Source organism: Tachyglossus aculeatus, chromosome 3 (assembly GCF_015852505.1).
Source record: "Tachyglossus aculeatus isolate mTacAcu1 chromosome 3, mTacAcu1.pri, whole genome shotgun sequence".
Lineage (NCBI taxonomy): Eukaryota > Metazoa > Chordata > Mammalia > Monotremata > Tachyglossidae > Tachyglossus > Tachyglossus aculeatus.
The window spans coordinates 1,266,587-1,289,449 of NC_052068.1; the positions used below are offsets into that span (position 1 = coordinate 1,266,587).

The 22,863-nt window shown below is 37.5% G+C and overlaps 1 protein-coding gene across 3 annotated transcripts in view; it reads right to left on the bottom strand.

Moving 5' to 3' along the window:
* The window catches only part of UROS (uroporphyrinogen III synthase), a 55,072-nt gene that overhangs the window by 28,096 nt on the left and 4,113 nt on the right, over positions 1-22,863 (bottom strand). For all 3 annotated transcript variants that reach the window (XM_038743986.1, XM_038743987.1, XM_038743985.1), the window contains exons 2-3: positions 22,488-22,587; positions 5,561-5,644 (exon numbers count right to left, since the gene is read on the bottom strand). In XM_038743986.1, the coding sequence (XP_038599914.1) occupies positions 5,561-5,644; positions 22,488-22,550 (147 nt within the window). In that variant the 5' untranslated portion in view covers positions 22,551-22,587. The remainder of the gene's footprint in view (positions 1-5,560; positions 5,645-22,487; positions 22,588-22,863) is intronic.

Sequence of the window (22,863 nt, forward strand, 5' to 3'; positions counted from 1 at the left end):
CTTCTAGACTGTGAGCCCGCTGTTGGGTAGGGACTGTCTCTAGATGTTGCCAATTTGTACTTCCCAAGTGCTTAGTACAGTGCTCTGCACATAGTAAGCGCTCAATAAATACGATTGATGCTGCTGATGATGATATTTATTGAGCGCTTACTGCGTGCAGAGCACTGGACTGAGCGCTCGGGAAGGACAAGTTACTTGTACTTCGGTTGTTGTCTTTCAGCCGCTCTGCACGCAGTAAGCGCTCAATAAATACGATTGAATGAATGAATGAGTGACAGAGGGTGTCTGGTGTCCCTCTGGGAGTCGGACATTGTCCCGAGCGCCAAAGCACGGCCCCACGTGCCAGGCAGACCCTACCGTCTCCAGATTCAATCATATAATAATAACAATAACAATAATAATGGAATTTATTAAGCCATTTATTATCATTTACCAATTGGTTATTGGTAAATAATACTGCTTCTCAATTTATTATTGAGAATTATGATTGAGACTATTATTAATAATTATTATCATTGTAGAGAATTATTTATTATTATTATTATAGAATTATTTATTATTGGGTTGTCCCTACCCAACAACGGGCTCACAGTCTAGAAGGGGGAGACGGACAACGAAACAACACATGGAGACAGGCGTCGAAGTCGTCAGAACAAATAGAATTAAAGCTATAGTCATTCATACATTCATTCAATCGTATTTATTGAGCGCTTACTGTGTGCAGGGCACTGTACTAAGCGCTTCGGAAGTCCAAGTTGGCAACATATAGAGACGGTCCCTACCCAACAGCTGGCTCACAGTTGAGAACGGGGAGACAGACAACAAAACGAAACATGTGGACAGGTGGCAAGTCTTCAGAATAAATGGAATTAAAGTTATATTCATTCATTCAATCGTATTAATTGAGCGCTTACTGTGTGCAGGGCACTGGACTAAGCGCTTGGGAAGTCCAAGTTGGCAACATATAGGGACGGTCCCTACCCAACAACGGGCTCACAGTCGAGAAGGGGGAGATGGACAATAAAACAAAACATGTGGACAGGTGGCAAGTCATCAGAATAAATAGAATTAAAGCTATATTCATTCATTCAATCATATTAATTGAGCGCATACTGTGTGCAGAGCACTGTACTAAGCGCTTGGAAAGTCCAAGTTGGAAACATATAGAGCTGGTCCCTACCCAACAACGGGCTCACAGTCGAGAAGGGGGAGATGGACAACAAAACAAAACATGTGGACAGGTGGCAAGTCATCAGAATAAATAGAATTAAAGCTATATTCATTCATTCAATCATATTAATTAAGCGCATACTGTGTGCAGAGCACTGTACTAAGCGCTTGGAAAGTCCAAGTTGGAAAGATATAGAGCCGGTCCCTACCCAACAACGGGCTCACAGTCGAGAAGGGGGAGATGGACAATAAAACAAAACATGTGGACAGGTGGCAAGTCATCAGAATAAATAGAATTAAAGCTATATTCATTCATTCAATCATATTAATTGAGCGCATACTGTGTGCAGAGCACTGTACTAAGCGCTTGGAGAGTCCAAGTTGGAAACATATAGAGCCAGTCCCTACCCAACAACGGGCTCACAGTCGAGAAGGGGGAGATGGACAACAAAACAAAACATGTGGACAGGTGGCAAGTCATCAGAATAAATAGAATTAAAGCTATATTCATTCATTCAATCATATTAATTGAGCGCATACTGTGTGCAGAGCACTGTACTAAGCGCTTGGAAAGTCCAAGTTGGAAACATATAGAGCCGGTCCCTACCCAACAACGGGCTCACAGTCGAGAAGGGGGAGATGGACAACAAAACAAAACATGTGGACAGGTGGCAAGTCATCAGAATAAATAGAATTAAAGCTATATTCATTCATTCAATCATATTAATTAAGCGCATACTGTGTGCAGAGCACTGTACTAAGCGCTTGGAAAGTCCAAGTTGGAAAGATATAGAGCCGGTCCCTACCCAACAACGGGCTCACAGTCGAGAAGGGGGAGATGGACAACAAAACAAAACATGTGGACAGGTGGCAAGTCATCAGAATAAATAGAATTAAAGCTATATTCATTCATTCAATCATATTAATTGAGCGCATACTGTGTGCAGAGCACCGTACTAAGCGCTTGGGAAGTCCAAGTTGGCAACATCTAGAGACGGTCCCTACCCAACGGCGGGCTCACAGTCGAGAAGGGGGAGACAGACAACAAAACTAAACATGTGGACAGGTGTCAAGTCATTCATTCATTCAATCGTATTTATTGAGCGCTTACTGTGTGCAGAGCACTGGACTAAGCGCTTGGGAAGTACAAGTTGGCAACAACTAGAGATGGTCCCTACCCAACGGCGGGCTCACAGTCGAGAAGGGGGAGACAGACAACAAAATGAAACACGTGGACAGGTGGCAAGTCATCTGAATAAATAGAAGTAAAGCTAGATAATAATGATAATGATGGCATTTATTAAGCGCTTACTATGTGCAAAGCACTGTTCTAAGCGCTGGACATCATTAACAAAATGAATAGAATAGTAAATATGTCCAAGTAAAATAAATAGAGTAATAAATCTGTACAAACATCTACACAGGTGCTGTCGGGAGGGGAAGGAGGGAGAGCAGGAGAGGAAAAAGGGGGCTCAGTGTGGGAAGGCCTCCTGGAGGAGGTGAGCTCTCAGTATTCATTCATTCAATCATATTTATTGAGCGCTTACTGTGCGCAGAGCACAGTACTAAGCGCTTGGGAAGTACAAGCAGCGGAGAAGCAGCGTGGCTCAGTGGAAAGAGCCCGGGCTTTGGAGTCATAGGTTATGGGTTCAAATCCCAGCTCCGCCAACTGTCAGCTGTGTGACTTTGGGCAAGTCACTTCACTTCTCTGGGCCTCAGTTCCCTCATCTGTTAAAAATGGGGATGAAGACTGGGAGCCCCCCGTGGGACAACCTGATCACCTTGTAACCTCCCCAGCGCTTAGAACGGTGCTTGGCACATAGTAAGCGCTCAATAAATGCCATCATTATTATTATATTATTATCTGCAAAATGGGGATGGAGACCGTGAGCCCCCCCGTGGGACAACCTGATCACCCTGTAACCTCCCCAGAGCTTAGAACGGTGCTTGGCACATAGTAAGCGCTCAATAAATGCCATTATTATTATTATATTATTATCTGCAAAATAGGGATGAAGACCGCGAGCCCCCCCGTGGGACAACCTGATCACCTTGTAACCTCCCCAGCGCTTAGAACGGTGCTTGGCACATAGTAAGCGCTCAATAAATAATAATAATAATAATAATAATAATAATAATAATGATGGCATTTGTTAAGCACTTACTATGTGCCAAGCACTGTTCTAAGCGCTGTGGGGGGTACACAAGGTGATCAGGTTGGCCCACGTGGGGCTCACAGTCGTAATCCTCGTTTTACAGATCGGGTAACTGAGGCTCAGAGAAGCGAAGTAACTTGCCCAAGGTCACACAGCAGACATGTGGCGGAGCCGGGATTCGAACCCGTGACCTCTGGCTCCAAAGCCCGGGCTCTTTCCACTGAGCTACGCTGCTTCTCTAAAATTAACCACGAAGGGACTCGAACCCTCAGTCTTCTGATGCGAAGTCAGACGACTTATCCATTAGGCCATGTGGGCGATCTATGCCATCATTAAATGCCACCAATAAATGCCATCATTATTATTATATTATTATCTGCAAAATGGGGATGAAGATGGTGAGCCCCCCGTGGGACAACCTGATCACCTTGTAACCTCCCCAGTGCTTTGAACAGTGCTTGGCACATAGTAAGCACTCAATAAATGCCATCATTATTATTATATTATTATCTGCACAATGGGGATGAAAACCGTGAGCCCCCGCGTGGGACAACCTGATTACCCTGTAACCTCCCCAGCGCTTAGAACAGTGCTTGGCACATAGTAAGCGCTCAATAAATGCCATCATTATTATTATATTATTATCTGCAAAACAGGGATGAAGACCGTGAGCCCCCGCGTGGGACAACCTGATCACCCTGTAACCTCCCCAGTGCTTTGAACGGTGCTTGGCACATAGTAAGCGCTCAATAAATGCCATCATTATTATTATATTATTATCTGCAAAATGGGGACGAAAACCGTGAGCCCCCATGTGGGACAACCTGATCACCCTGTAACCTCCCCAGCGCTTAGAACGGTGCTTGGCACATAGTAAGCGCTCAATAAATGCCATCATTATTATTATATTATTATCTGCAAAATGGGGATGAAGACCGTGAGCCCCCATGTGGGACAACCTGATAACCCTGTAACCTCCCCAGCGCTTAGAACGGTGCTTGGCACATAGTAAGCGCTCAATAAATGCCATCATTATTATTATATTATTATCTGCAAAATGGGGATGAAGACCGCGAGCCCCCACGTGGGACAACCTGATCACCTTGTAACCTCCCCAGAGCTTAGAACAGTGCTTGGCACATAGTAAGCGCTCAATAAATGCCATCATTATTATTATATTATTATCTGCAAAATGGGGATTTAGACCACGAGTCCCCGCGTGGGACAACCTGATCACCCTGTAACCTCCCCAGCGCTTAGAACAGTGCTCGGCACATAGTAAGCGCTCAATAAATGCCATCATTATTATTATATTATTATCTGCAAAATGGGGATGAAGATGGTGAGCCCCCATGTGGGACAACCTGATCACCCTGTAACCTCCCCAGCGCTTAGAACGGTGCTTGGCACATAGTAAGCGCTTAATAAATGCTATTATTATTATTATTATTATTATTACAAGTTGGCAACATACAGAGACGGTCCCTACCCACCAACGGGCTCACAAGGGCTCTGAAGGGAAGAAGGGGCTCAGTCGGCGGGCGGCCGGCCTAGCAACACGAGCAGCCTGCCCGAAATTTCCGCGGCACGAAGTCGTCGTCGATCAATCAATCAATCAATCAATCGTATTTATCGAGCGCTTACTGTGTGCAGAGCACTGGACTAAGCACTTGGGAAGTACAAGCTGGCCTCCCTTCAAGGCCCTGCTGAGAGCTCACCTCCTCCAGGAGGCCTTCCCAGACTGAGCCCCTTCCTTCCTCTCCCCCTCGTCCCCCTCTCCATCCCCCCATCTTACCTCCTTCCCTTCCCCACAGCACCTGTATATATGTATATATGTTTGTACATATTTTTTACTCTATTTATTTATTTATTTTATTTGTACATATCTACTCTATTTATTTTATTTTGTTAGTCTGTTTGGTTTTGTTCTCTGTCTCCCCCTTTTAGACTGTGAGCCCACTGTTGGGTAGGGACTGTCTCTAGATGTTGCCAATTTGTACTTCCCAAGCGCTTAGTCCAGTGCTCTGCACATAGTAAGCGCTCAATAAATACGATTGATGATGATGATGATGATGATAGAGACAGTGCCGACCCAACAGTGGGCTCACAGTCTAAAAGGGGAGACGGAGAACAAAACCAAGCATACTAACAAAATAAAATAAATAGAATAGATAGGTACAAGTAAAATAAATAGAGTAATAAATATGTACAGGCATATATACAGTCGATCTTACCTTTTCACGGAAATCATGAAGGGACAAAAATTCGAATGACAGAACGGGGATCAGCGTGGCTTCCAGCCCACACAGCTCCAGTTCCTGCGGAGAAAAGGGGAAAAATCAGCAGGCCGGGACCCGGCGTTTCCCAAAGGGCTGTCAACTATTTAACAAATGTCAACTATTTACGAAGGGCTTCGTAAATCGACGGGCCCGACGCGATTTTTGGGGGGCACACGTGTCCCCCTCCCTCCAGCCGGCAGCAGGGAGGGACTCTCCTAGAAGAGGACCTTCATATATGCCGACTTGTCCTTCCCAAGCGCTTAGTCCAGTGCTCTGCACACAGTAAGCGCTCAATAAATACGATTGAATGAATGAATTTATCCATATCATCATCATCAATCGTATTTATTGAGCGCTTACTGTGTGCAGAGCACTGGACTAAGCGCTTGGGAAGTACAAATTGGCAACATATAGAGACAGTCCCTACCCAACAGTGGGCTCGCAGTCTAAAAGGGGGAGACAAAACCAAACATACTAACAAAATAAAATAAATAGAATAGATATGCACAAGTAAAATAGCGTAATAAATATGTACAAACATATATACATCTATATATACATATAGATGTATATCTATATGATATATGATATATATGATATATGATATACATCTAGATGTATATCGATATGCATCTAGATGTATATAGATATACATCTAGATGTATATCATATATCATCTATCTGTGTATGAGAGATTGCACAGATTTATTACTCATTATTTTACTTGTACATACTTACTATTCTATTTATTTTGTTAATGATGTGCATTTAGCTTTCATTCTATTTATTGTGACGACTTGACAACCGTCCACGTGTTTTGTTTTGTTGTCTGTCTCCCCCTTCTAGTCTGTGAGCCCGTTGTTGGGTAGGGACCGTCTCTATATGTTGCCACCTTGGACTTCCCAAGCGCTTAGTCCAGTGCTCCGCACACAGTAAGCGCTCAATAAATACGATGATTGATTGATTGCTTTAGCTTTCGTTCTATTTATTGTGACGACTTGACAACCGTCCACGTGTTTTGTTTTGTTGTCTGTCTCCCCCTTCTAGTCTGTGAGCCCGCTGTTGGGTAGGGACCGTCTCTATGTGTTGCCAACTTGGACTTCCCAAGCGCTTAGTCCAGTGCTCTGCACACAGTAAGCGCTCAATAAATAGGATTGAATGAATGAATGAATCTATCTATATCATCTATCTGTGTATGAGAGATTGCACAGATTTATTACTCATTATTTTACTTGTACATACTATTCTATTTATTTTGTTAATGGTGTGCATTTAGCTTTCATTCTATTCTGATGACTTGACACCTTTCCACATGTTTTGTTTTTATTCTATTTATTTTGTTAATAGTGTGCATTTAGCTTTCATTCTATTTATTCTGACGACTTCTTTCCACGTTTTGTTTTGTTGTCCATCTCCCCCTTCTAGTCTGTGAGCCCGCTGTTGGGTAGGGCCCATCTCTATATGTTGCCAACTTGGACTTTCCAAGCGCTTAGTCCAGTGCTCTGCACACAGTAAGCGCTCAATAAATAGGATTGAATGAATGAATGAATCTATCTCTATCTGTGTATGAGAGATTGCACAGATTTATTACTCATTATTTCACTTGTACATACTTACTATTCTATTTATTTTGTTAATAATGTGCATTTAGCTTTCATTCTATTTATTCTGATGACTTGACACCTGTCCACATGTTTTGTTTTGTTCTCTGTCTCCCTCTTCTAGACTGTGAGCCCGTCGTTGGGTAGGGGCCGTCTTTATATGTTGCCAACTTGTACTTCCCAAGCGCTTAGTACAGTGCTCTGCACACAGTAAGCACTCAATAAATACAATTGAATGAATATGTATATACGTTTGTACGGATTTATTACTCTATTCATTTATTTATTTTACCTGGACATCTTTATTCTATTTATTTTATTTTGTTACTATGACCTCCTTCCCCTCCCCACAGTACCTGTATATATGTTTGTACGGATTTATTACTCTATTTATTTATTTATTTTCCTTGGACATCTTTATTCTATTTATTTTGTTTTGTTGCTATGACCTCCTTCCCCTCCCCACAGCATCTGTATATATGTTTGTACATACTTATTACTCTACTCATTTATTTATTTTACTTGGACATCTTTATTCTATTTATTTTATTTTGTTACTATGACCTCCTTCCCCTCCCCACAGCATCTGTATATATGTTTGTACATACTTATTACTCTATTCATTTATTTATTTTACTTGGACATCTTTATTCTATTTATTTTGTTTTGTTACTATGACCTCCTTCCCCTCCCCAAAGCATCTGTATATATGTTTGTACATACTTATTACTCCATTTATTTATTTTACTTGGACATCTTTATTCTATTTATTTTATTTTGTTACTATGACCTCCTTCCCCACCCCACAGTACCTGTATATATGTTTGTATGGATTTATTACTCTATTTATTTATTTATTTTCCTTGGACATCTTTATTCTATTTATTTTGTTTTGTTGCTATGACCTCCTTCCCCTCCCCACAGCACCTGTATATGTTTGTACGGATTTATTACTCTATTTTACTTGGACATCTTTATTCTATTTATTTTATTTTGTTACTATGACCTCCTTCCCCTCCCCACAGCATCTGTATATATGTTTGTACATACTTACTACTCTATTCATTTATTTATTTTACCTGGACATCCTTATTCTATTTATTTTGTTTTGTTACTATGACCTCCTTCCCCTCCCCAAAGCATCTATATATATGTTTGTACATACTTATTACTCTATTCATTTATTTATTTTACTTGGACATCTTTATTTTATTTATTTTATTTTGTTACTATGACCTCCTTCCCCTCCCCACAGTACCTGTATATATGTTTGTACGGATTTATTACTCTATTTATTTATTTATTTTCTTTGGACATCTTTATTCTATTTATTTTGTTTTGTTACTATGACCTCCTCCCCCTCCCCACAGCACCTGTATATGTTTGTACATATTTATTACTCTATCTATTTATTTTACTTGGAAATCTTTATTCTATTTATTTTATTTTGTTACTATGACCTCCTTCCCCTCACCACAGTACCTGTATATGTTTGTACGGATTTCTTACTCTATTTATTTATTTATTTTACTTGGATATCTTTATTCTATTTTGTTTTGTTACTATGACCTCCTTCCCCTCCCCACAGCACCTGTATATGTTTGTATGTATTTATTACTCTATTTATTTATTTTACTTGGACATCTTTATTCTATTTATTTTATTTTGTTACTATGTCCTCCTTCCCCTCCCCACAGTACCTGTATATATGTTTGTACGGATTTATTACTCTATTCATTTATTTATTTTCCTTGGACATCTTTATTCTATTTATTTTGTTTTGTTGCTATGACCTCCTTCCCCTCCCCACAGCACCTGCATATGTTTGTACGTATTTATTACTCTATTTATTTATTTTACTTGGACATCCTTATTCTATTTATTTTATTTTGTTACTATGACCTCTTTCCCCTCCCCACAGCACCTGGATATATGTTTGTACATATTTATTACTCTATTTATTTTACTTGGACATCTTTATTCTATTTATTTCATTTTGTTACTATGACCTCCTTCCCCTTTCCACAGCACCTGGATATATGTTTGTATGGATTTACTACTCTATTTATTTATTTTATCATCATCAACCATCGATCGTATTTACTGAGCGCTTACTATGTGCAGAGCACTGTACTAAGCGCTTAATCTTTATTATATGCTTTAATATTTAATATTTATTAATACTTAATATTTATTTATATGTTTGTACGGATTTATTACTCCATTTATTTATTTTACTTGGACATCATTATTCTATTTATTTTATTTTGTTACTATGACCTCCTTCCCTCCCCACAGCACCTGCATATATGTATACATATACATACATGGGGAGGGGTTCACAGTCTTCATTCCCATTTTCCAGACGAGGGAACTGAGGCCCAGAGAAGTGAAGTGACTTGCCCAAAGTCCCCCAGCTGACAATTGGTAGAGTCGGGATTTGAACTCGTGACCTCTGACTCCAAAACCCGGGCTCTTTCCACTGAGCCACGCTGCTGCTCATGGTACAGTGCTCTGCACACAGTAAGCGCTCAATAAGACTGTGAGCCCACTGTTGGGTAGGGACTGTCTCTATATGTTGCCAACTTGGACTTCCCAAGCGCTTAGTACAGTGCTCTGCACATAGTAAGCGCTCAATAAATATGATTGATGATTGATTGATTGATTGCTGCTTATCTAGACTGTGAGCCCGTTGTTGGGTAGGGACCGTCTCTATATGTTGCCAACTTGGACTTCCCAAGCGCTTAGTACAGTGCTCTGCACATAGTAAGCGCTCAATAAATATGATTGATGATTGATTGATTGATTGCTGCTTATCTAGACCGTGAGCCTGTTGTTGGGTAGGGACCATCTCTATATGTTGCCAACTTGGACTTCCCAAGCGCTTAGTCCAGTGCTCTGCACACTGTAAGCGCTCAATAAATACGACTGAATGAATGAATGACTGAATGTTTCCCGGGCTACACTGAAAACTCCTTGAAGTCAGAAATCCTGTCGACCGACTCTAATAATAATAATAATGATGATGGCAATTAATAAGCGCTTACTATTCATTCAATCCTATTTATTGAGCACTTACTGTGTGCACAGCACTGTACTAGGCGCTTGGGAAGTCCAAGTTGGCAACATATAGAGATGGTCCCTATCAATCAATCAATCGTATTCATTGAGCACTTACTGTGTGCAGAGCACTGGACTAAGCGCTTGGGAAGTCCAAGTTGGCAACATATAGAGACGGTCCCTACCCAACAGTGGGCTCACAGTCTAAAAGAACAAAACCAAACATACTAACAAAATAAAATAAATAGAATAGATATGTACAGGTAAAATAAATAAATAAAATAAATAGAGTAATAAATATGTACATATGTGCATATGAATATGTCCCTACCCAACAACAGGCTCACAGTCTAGAAGGGTAATAATAATGATGGCATTTGTTAAGCGCTTACTATGTGCGAAGCACTGTTCTAAGCGTTGGGGGGTACAAGGTGATCAGGTTGTCCCACGGGGGGCTCCCAGTCTTCATCCCCATTTTCCAGATGAGGGAACTGAGGCCCAGAGAAGTGAAGTGACTTGCCCCAAGTCCCACAGCTGACAAGTGGCGGAGCCGGGATTTGAACCCATGACCTCTGGCTCCCGAGCCCGGGCTCTTTCCACTGAGCCACGCTGCGTGTATAACAATTATTCTAATTATTGTTCTAATAATCGTTCTAGGTGTTGTGTATAATAATTATGATAACTGTGGTAATTTCTAAGCGCTTACTATGTGCAAAGCCCTGTTCTAAGCGCTGGGGAGGTTACAAGGTGATGGGGTTGTCCCACGGGGGGCTCACAGTCTTCATCCCCATTTGACAGATGAGGGAATTGAGGCCCAGAGAATAATAATAATAATAATAATAACAATAATAATAATGGCATTTGTTAAGCGCTTACTATGTGCAAAGCACTGTTCTAAGCGCTGGGGAGGTTACGAGGTGATCAGGTTGTCCCACGGGGGGCTCACAGTCTTCATCCCCATTTGACAGGTGAGGGAACTGAGGCCCAGAGAATAATAATAATAATAACAATAATAATAATGGCATTTGTTAAGCGCTTACTATGTGCAAAGCACTGTTCTAAGCGCTGGGGAGGTTACGAGGTGATCAGGTTGTCCCACGGGGGGCTCACAGTCTTCATCCCCATTTTCCAGATGAGGGAACTGAGGCACAGAGAATAATAATAATAACAATAATAATGGCATTTGTTAAGTGCTTACTCTGTGCAAAGCACTGTTTTAAGCGCTGGGGAGGTTACAAGGTGATCAGGTGGTCCCACGGGGGGCTCACAGTCTTCATCCCCATTTTCCAGATGAGGGAACTGAGGCACAGAGAATAATAATAATAACAATCATAATGGCATTTGTTAAGTGCTTACTCTGTGCAAAGCACTGTTTTAAGCGCTGGGGAGGTGACAAGGTGATCAGGTTGTCCCACCGGGGGCTCAAAGTCTTCATCCCCATTTTCCAGATGAGGGAACTGAGGCCCAGAGAACAATAATAATAATAATAATAACAATAATAATGGCATTTGTTAAGCACTTACTATGTGCAAAGCACTGTTGTAAGCGCTGGGGAGGTGACAAGGTGATGAGGTTGTCCCACGGGGGGCTCCCAGTCTTCATCCCCATCTTCCAGATGAGGGAACTGAGGCCCAGAGAAGTGAAGTGACTCACCCAAAGTCACCCAGCTGACAGTTGGCGGAGCCGGGATTTGAACCCATGACCTGTGACTCCAAAGCCCAGGCTCTTTCCACTGGGCCACGCTGCTTCTCTACTGTACTGAATGAATGCTCCCAACTGCTCAGGATAGTACCCTGGCCCAGCGTTGTACCCAATAAATATACCTGTATATATGTATATATGGTTGTACATATTTATTACTCTATTTATTTATTTATTTATTTTACTTGTACATATCTATCCTATTTATTTTATTTTGTTGGTATGTTTGGTTCTGTTCTCTGTCTCCCCCTTTTAGACTGTGAGCCCACTGTTGGGTAGGGACTGTCTCTATGTGTTGCCAACTTGTACTTCCCAAGCGCTTAGTACAGTGCTCTGCACACAGTAAGCGCTCAATAAATACGATTGATTGATTGATTGATAAATACTAAAAATAAAAATGGTGGTATTTGTTAGGCGCTTACTATGTGCCGAGCACTGTTTAAGCGCTGGGGGAGATACAAGGTGTTGACACCTGTCTACTTGTTCTGTTTTGTTGTCTGTCTTCCCCTTCTAGACTGTGAGCCTGTTGTTGCATAGGGACTGTCTCTATATGTTGCCAACTTGGCCTTCCCAAGCGCTTAGTACAGTGCTCTGCACACAGTAAGCGCTCAATAAATATGATTGTATGAATGAATGAATATGTTGCCAACTTGTCCTTCCCAAGCGCTTGGTACAGTGCTCTGCACACAGTAGGCGCTCAATAAATACGATTGAATGAATGAATATGTTGCCAACTTGTACTTCCCAAGCGCTTAGCACAGTGCTCTGCACACAGTAAGCGCTCAATAAATACGATTGAATGAATGAATATGTTGCCAACTTGTCCTTCCCAAGTGCTTGGTACAGTGCTCTGCACACAGTAGGCACTCAATAAATACGACTGAATGAATACGTTGCCAACTTGTCCTTCCCAAGCGCTTAGTACAGTGCTCTGCACACAGCAAGTGCTCAATAAATACGACTGAATGAAAGCCACTTCACTTCTCTGTGCCTCAGTTCCCTCATCTGAAAAATGGGGATTGAGACCATGGGCCCCATGTGGGGCAGGGATCGTGTCCACCCCGGCGTTTAGAACAGTGCCTGGCACACAGTAAGCGCTTAGAAAATACCGCAGTTATTATAATTATTATACACAACACCTAGAACAATTATTGGAACAATAATTAGAATAATTATTATACACAACACTTAGAACAGTGTCTGGCACATAGTAAGTGCTTAGAAAATACCGCAGTTATTATAACTATTATACACAACACCTAGAACAATTATTAGAACAATAATTAGAATAATTATTATGCACAACACTTAGAACAGTGCCTGGCCCATAGTAAGTGCTTAGAAAGTACCGCAATTATTATACACAACACTTGGAACAATTATTAGAACAATAATTAGAATAATTATTATACACAACACTTAGAACAGTGCCTGGCACATAGTAAGTGCTTAGAAAATACCGCAGTTATTATAATTATTATACACAACACCAAGAACAATTATTAGAACAATAATTAGAATAATTACTATACAGAACACTTAGAACAGTGCCTGGCACATAGTAAGCGCTTAGAAAATACCGCAGTTATTATAATTATTATACACAACAACTAGAACAATTATTAGAACAATAATTAGAATAATTATTATACACAACATTTAGAACAGTGCCTGGCACATAGTAAGTGCTTAGAAAATACCGCAGTTATTATAATTATTATACACAACACCTAGAACAATTATTAGAACAATAATTAGAATAATTACTATACAGAACACTTAGAACAGTGCCTGGCACATAGTAAGCGCTTAGAAAATACCGCAGTTATTATAATTATTATACACAACAACTAGAACAATTATTAGAACAATAATTAGAATAATTATTATACACAACATTTAGAACAGTGCCTGGCACATAGTAAGTGCTTAGAAAATACCGCAGTTATTATAATTATTATACACAACACCTAGAACAATTATTGGAACAATAATTAGAATAATCATTATGAGAAACACTTAGTACAGTGCCTGGCACATAATAAGTGCTTAGAAAATACCGCAGTTATTATAATTATTATACACAACACCTAGAACAATTATTAGAACAATAATTAGAATAATTATTATACACAACACTTAGAACAGTGCCTGGCACATAATAAGTGCTTAGAAAATACCGCAGTTATTATAATTATTATACACAACACCTAGGACAATTATTAGAACAATAATTAGAATAATTATTATACACAACACTTAGAACAGTGCCTGGCACACAGTAAGTGCTTAGAAAATACCGCAGTTATTATAATTATTATACACAACAACTAGAACAATTATTAGAACAATAATTAGAATAATTATTATACACAACATTTAGAACAGTGCCTGGCACATAGTAAGTGCTTAGAAAATACCGCAGTTATTATAATTATTATACACAACACCTAGAACAATTATTAGAACAATAATTAGAATAATTACTATACAGAACACTTAGAACAGTGCCTGGCACATAGTAAGCGCTTAGAAAATACCGCAGTTATTATAATTATTATACACAACACCTAGAACAATTATTAGAACAATAATTAGAATAATTATTATACACAACATTTAGAACAGTGCCTGGCACATAGTAAGTGCTTAGAAAATACCGCAGTTATTATAATTATTATACACAACACCTAGAACAATTATTGGAACAATAATTAGAATAATCATTATGAGAAACACTTAGTACAGTGCCTGGCACATAATAAGTGCTTAGAAAATACCGCAGTTATTATAATTATTATACACAACATCTAGAACAATTATTAGAACAATAATTAGAATAATTATTATACACAGCACTTAGAACAGTGCCTGGCACATAGTAAGTGCTTAGAAAATACCGCAGTTATTATAATTATTATACACAACACCTAGGACAATTATTAGAACAATAATTAGAATAATTATTATACAGAACACTTAGAACAGTGCCTGGCACACAGTAAGTGCTTAGAAAATACCGCAGTTATTATAATTATTATACACAACACCTAGAACAATTATTAGAACAATAATTAGAATAATTATTATGCACAACACTTAGAACAGTGCCTGGCACATGGTAAGTGCTTAGAAAATACCGCAGTTATTATAATTATTATATACAACACCTAGAACAATTATTAGAACAATAATTAGAATAATCATTATGAGAAACACTTAGAACAGTGCCTGGCACATAAGTGCTTAGAAAATACCGCAGTTATTATAATTATTATACACAACAACTAGAACAATTATTAGAACAATAATTAGAATAATTATTATACACAACACTTAGAACAGTGCCTGGCACACAGTAAGCGCTTAGAAAATACCGCAGTTATTATAATTATTATACACAACACCTAGAACAATAACTAGAACAATAATTAGAATAATTATTATACACAACATTTAGAACAGTGCCTGGCACATAGTAAGTGCTTAGAAATTACCGCAGTTATTATAATTATTATACACAACATCTAGAACAATTATTAGAACAATAATTAGAATAATTATTATACACAACACTTAGAACAGTGCCTGGCACATAGTAAGTGCTTAGAAAATACCGCAGTTATTATAATTATTATACACAACACCTAGAACAATTATTAGAACAATAATTAGAATAATTATTATACACAACACTTAGAACAATGCCTGGCACACAGTAAGTGCTTAGAAAATACCGCAGTTATTATAACTATTATACACAACACCTAGAACAATTATTAGAACAATAATTAGAATAATTATTATACACAACACTTGGAACAGTGCCTGGCACGTAATAAGTGCTTAGAAAATACCGCAGTTATTATAATTATTATACACAACACCTAGAACAATTATTAGAACAATAATTAGAATAATTATTATACACAACACTTAGAACAGTGCCTGGCACATAATAAGTGCTTAGAAAATACCGCAGTTATTATAATTATTATACACAACACCTAGAACAATTATTAGAACAATAATTAGAATAATTATTATACACAACACTTAGAACAGTGCCTGGCACATAATAAGTGCTTAGAAAATACCGCAGTTATTATAATTATTATACACAACACCTAGAACAATTATTAGAACAATAATTAGAATAATTATTATGCACAACACTTAGAACAGTGTCTGGCACATAGTAAGTGCTTAGAAAATACCGCAGTTATTATAATTATTACACACAACACCTAGAACAATTATTAGAACAATAATTAGAATAATTATTATACACAACACTTAGAACAGTGCCTGGCACACAGTAAGTGCTTAGAAAATACCGCAGTTATTATAATTATTATACACAACACCTAGAACAATTATTAGAACAATAATTAGAATAATTATTATGCACAACACTTAGAACAGTGCCTGGCACATAGTAAGTGCTTAGAAAATACCGCAGTTATTATAATTATTATACACAACACCTAGAACAATTATTAGAACAATAATTAGAATAATTATTATACACAACACTTAGAACAATGCCTGGCACACAGTAAGTGCTTAGAAAATACCGCAGTTATTATAACTATTATACACAACACCTAGAACAATTATTAGAACAATAATTAGAATAATTATTATACACAACACTTGGAACAGTGCCTGGCACGTAATAAGTGCTTAGAAAATACCGCAGTTATTATAACTATTATACACAACACCTAGAACAATTATTAGAACAATAATTAGAATAATCATTATACACAACACTTAGAACAGTGCCTGGCACATAATAAGTGCTTAGAAAATACCGCAGTTATTATAATTATTATACACAACACCTAGAACAATTATTAGGACAATAATTAGAATAATTATTATACAGAACACTTAGAACAGTGCCTGGCACATACTAAGTGCTTAGAAAATACCACAATTATTATAATTATTATACACAACACCTAGAACAATTATTAGAACAATAATTAGAATAATTATAAAACCCAACATTTAGAACAGTGCGTGGCACGTAATAAGTGCTTAGAAAATACCGCAGTTATTATAATTATTATACACAACACCTAGAACAATTATTAGAACAATAATTAGAATAATTATTATATACAACACTTAGAACAGTGCCTGGCACATAATAAGTGCTTAGAAAGTACCACAGTTATTATTATTATACGCAACACTTGGAATAATTATTAGAACAATAATTAGAATAATTATTATACACAACACTTAGAACAGTGCCTGGCACATAGTAAGTGCTTAGAAAATACCACAATTATTATAATTATTATACACAACACCTAGAACGATTATTAGAATGATAATTAGAATAATTATTATACCCAACACTTAGAACAGTGCTGGGACATAGTAAGTGCTTAGAAAATACCCCAATTATGATAATTATTATACACAACACTTAGAACGATTATCAGAACAATAATTAGAATAATTTATTATACCCAACACTTAGAGCAGTGCCTGGCACATGGCAAGTGCTTAAAAAGTACCACAATTATGATTATTATACACAACATATAAAAATTATTAGAACAGTAATTAGAATAATGATTATACCCAACACTTAGAACAGTGCCTGGCACATACTAAGTGCTTAGAAAGTACCACACATTATTATTATACACAACACTTAGAACAATTATTAGAACAATAATTATTATACCCAACACTTAGTGCCTGGCACATAGTAAGTGCTTAGAAAGTACCACACATTATTATTATACACAACTTAGTACAATTATTAGAACAATAATAATTATACCGAACACTTAGTGCCTGGCACATAGTAAGTGCTTAGAAAGTACCACAATTATTATTATCATACACAACGCTTAGAACAATTATTAGAACAATAATGATTATACCCAACACTTAGTGCCTGGCACATAGTAAGTGCTTAGAGAGTACCCCAATTATTATTATCATACACAACGCTTAGAACAATAATGATTATACCCAACACTTACAGCCTGGCACATAATAGTAAGTGCTTAGAAAGTACCACAGTTATTATTATTATACACAAAGCTTAAAATAATTATTAGAACAATAATGATTATACCCAACCTTTGTGCCTGGTACATAGTAAGTACCACAATTATTATTATCATACACAACGCTTAGAATAATTATTAGAACAACAATGATTATACCTAACACTTAGTGCCTGGCACCTAGTAAGTGCTTAGAAAGTACCACAATTATTATTATCATACACAATGCTTAGAATAATTATTAGAACAATAATGATTATACCCAACACTTAGTGCTTAGCACATAATAAGTGCTTATAAAGTACCACAATTATTATTATACACAACACTTGGAACAATTATTAGAAGAATAATGATTCTACCCAACACTTAGAGCCTGGCACACAGTAAGTGCTTAGAAAGTACCACAATTATTATCATACACAACACAGAACAATTATTAGAACAATAATGAGTATACCCAACACTTAGTGTCTGGCACATAGTAGGTGCTTAGAAAGTACCACAATTATTATTATCATACACAACGCTTAGAACAATATTAGAACAATAATGATTATACCCGACACAATAATGATTATATCCAACACTTAGTGCCTGGCACATAGTAAGTGCTTAGAAAGTACCACAATTATTATTATCACACACAATGCTTAGAATAATTATTAGAACAATAATGATTCTACCCAACACTTAGTGCCTGGCACATAGTAAGTGCTTAGAAAGTACCGCAGTTATTATTATTATCATACACAACACTTGGAACAATTATTAGAACAATAATGATTATACCCAACACTTAGTGCCTGGCACCTAGTAAGTGCTTAGAAAGTACCACAATTATTATTATTATACACAATGCTTAGAATAATTATTTGAACAATAATGATTATACCCAACACTTAGTGCCTGGCACCTAGTAAGTGCTTAGAAAGTACCACAATTATTATTATCATACACAACGCTTAGAACAATAATGATTCTACCCAACACTTAGAGCCTGGCACATAGTAAGTGCTTAGAAAGTACCACAATTATCATACACAACACTTGGAACAATTATTAGAGCAATAATGATTATCCCAACACTTAGTGCCTGGCACATAGTAAGTGCTTAGAAAGTACCACAGTTGTTATTATCATACACAACACTTGGAACAATTATTAGAACAATAATGATTATACCCAACACCTAGTGCCTGGCACCTAGTAAGTGCTTAGAAAGTACAACAGTTATTATTATTATACACAGCACTTGGAACAATTATTAGAACAATAATGATTCTACCCAACACTTAGTGCCTGGCACATAGTAAGTGCTTAGAAAGTACCACAATTATTATTATCATACACAACTCTTAGAACAATAATGATTATACCCAACACTTAGAGCCTGGCACATAGTAAGTGCTTAGAAAGTACCACAGTTATTATTATCAAACACAACGCTTAGAACAATAATGATTCTACCCAACACTTGGAGCCTGGCACATAGTAAGTGCTTAGAAAGTACCACAATTATCATACACAACACTTGGAACAATTATTAGAACAATATGATTATACCCAACACTTAGTGCCTGGCACATAGTAAGTGCTTAGAAAGTACCACAATTATTATTGTCATACACAACACTTAGAACAACTATTAGGACAATAATGATTATACCCAACACTTAGTGCCTGGCACATAGTAAGTGCTTAGAAAGTACCACAATTATTATTATCATACACAACGCTTAGAACAATAATGATTATACCCAACACTTAGAGCCTGGCACACAGTAAGTGCTTAGAAAGTACCACAATTATTATTATCATACACAACACTTAGAACAACTATTAGAACAATAATGATTCTACCCAACACTTAGTGCCTGGCACATAGTAAATGCTTAGAAAGTACCACAGTTATTATTATCATACACAACACTTAGAACAATAATGATTATACCCAACACTTAGAGCCTGGCACATAGCAAGTGCTTAGAAAGTACCACAATTATCATACACAACACTTGGAATAATTATTAGAACAATAATGATTATACCCAACACTTAGTGCCTGGCACCTAGTAAGTGCTTAGAAAGTACCACAATTACTATTATCATACACAACGCTTAGAACAATAATGATTCTACCCAACACTTAGAGCCTGGCACATAGTAAGTGCTTAGAAAGTACCACAATTATCATACACAACACTTGGAACAATTATTAGAGCAATAATGATTATCCCAACACTTAGTGCCTGGCACATAGTAAGTGCTTAGAAAGTACCACAATTGTTATTATCATACACAACACTTGGAACAATTATTAGAACAATAATGATTATACCCAGCACTTAGTGCCTGGCACCTAGTAAGTGCTTAGAAAGTACAACAGTTATTATTATTATACACAATGCTTAGAATAATTATTAGAACAATTATGATTATACCCAACACTTAGAGCCTGGCACCTAGTAAGTGCTTAGAAAGTACCACAATTATTATTATTATACACAGCACTTGGAACAATTATTAGAACAATAATGATTATACCCAACACTTAGTGCCTGGCACATAGTAAGTGCTTAGAAAGCACCACAATTATTATTATCATACACAACGCTTAGAACAATAATGATTATACCCAACACTTAGAGCCTGGCATATAGTAAGTGCTTACAAAGTACCACAGTTATTATTATCATACACAACGCTTAGAACAATAATGATTATACCCAACACTTAGAGCCTGGCACATAGTAAGTGCTTAGAAAGTACCACAATTATTATTATCATTCACAACACTTAGAACAATTATTAGAACAATAATGATTATACCCAACACTTAGTGCCTGGCACACAGTAGGTGCTTAGAAAGTACCACAATTATTATTATCATACACAACGCTTAGAACAATAATGATTATACCCAACACTTAGAGCCTGGCACCTAGTAAGTACTTAGAAATTACCACAATTATTATTATCATACACAATGCTTAGAACAATAATGATTATACCCAACACTTAGAGCCTGGCACATAGTAAGTGCTTAGAAAGTACCACAATTATTATTATCATATACAACACTTAGAACAATTATTAGAACAATAATTATTATACCCAACACTTAGTGCCTGGCACACAGTAAGTGCTTAGAAAGTACCACAATTATTATTATCATACACAACGCTTAGAACAATAATGATTCTACCCAACACTTAGAGCCTGGCACATAGTAAGTGCTTAGAAAGTACCACAATTATCATACACAACACTTGGAACAATTATTAGAACAATAATGATTATACCCAACACTTAGTGCCTGGCACCTAGTAAGTGCTTAGAAAGTACCACAATCATTATTTTTATACACAACACTTGGAACAATTATTAGAACAATAATGATTCTACCCAACACTTAGTGCCTGGCACACAGTAAGTGCTTAGAAAGTACCACAATTATTATTATCATACACAACGCTTAGAACAATAATGATTCTACCCAACACTTAGAGCCTGGCACACAGTGAGTGCTTAGAAAGTACCACAATTATTATTATCATACACAACGCTTAGAACAATAATGATTCTACCCAACACTTAGAGCCTGGCACACAGTGAGTGCTTAGAAAGTACCACAATTATTATTATCATACACAACGCTTAGAACAATAATGATTCTACCCAACACTTAGAGCCTGGCACACAGTGAGTGCTTAGAAAGTACCACAATTATTATTATCATACACAACACTTGGAACAATTATTAGAACAATAATGATTATACCCAACACTTAGAGCCTGGCACACAGTGAGTGCTTAGAAAGTACCACAATTATTATTATCATACACAACACTTGGAACAATTATTAGAACAATAATGATTATACCCAACACTTAGAGCCTGGCACATAGTTAAGTGCTTAGAAAGTACCACAATTATTAGTATCATATACAACACTTAGAACAATTATTAGAACAATAATGATTCTACCCAACACTTAGTGCCTGGCACACAGTAGGTGCTTAGAAAGTATCACAATTATTATTATCATACACAACGCTTAGAACAACTATTAGAACAACAATGATTATACCCAAAACTTGGTGCCTGGCACATAATAAGTGCTTAGAAAGTACCACAATTACTATTATACACAACATTTGGAACAATTATTAGAAGAATAATGATTATACCCAACACTTAGAGCCTGGCACACAGTGAGTGCTTAGAAAGTACCACAATTATTATTATCATACACAACACTTGGAACAATTATTAGAACAATAATGATTCTACCCAACACTTAGTGCCTGGCACATAGTAGGTGCTTAGAAAGTACCACAATTATTATTATCATACACAACACTTAGAACAACTATTAGAACAATAACGATTCTACCCAACACTTAGTGCCTGGCACATAGTAGGTGCTTAGAAAGTACCACAATTATTATTAATATTAATGACTTTGGGTAACTCACGGTGACATATGGATCCGGGCCGGAATCCTCCTCTTTGGGATCCTTCAGCAGCAGGACTTTCATCTTTCCGACAGCAGATGATTGAGGTTCCCGGGACCTGTGGGCACAGGGGGGGAAGAGGTGTCCTCTACACTGCCCTTCTGGGGGGAAGACTCTGCTCTGGACGACCCCGCGTCCTCCGCGCCCCGAGCGTCTGATAAGGCCGAGGGAAGCCAGTTGGCTGGACGTGATATGCTATCATCGCTGGACGGCCGCTGATCAGGTGGCCGGCTTGTCCTTCCCGAGCGCTTAGTCCAGTGCTCTGCGCACAGTAGGCGCTCAATAAGTACAACTGGATGAATGAATGGATAATAATAATGTTGGTATTTGCTATGGG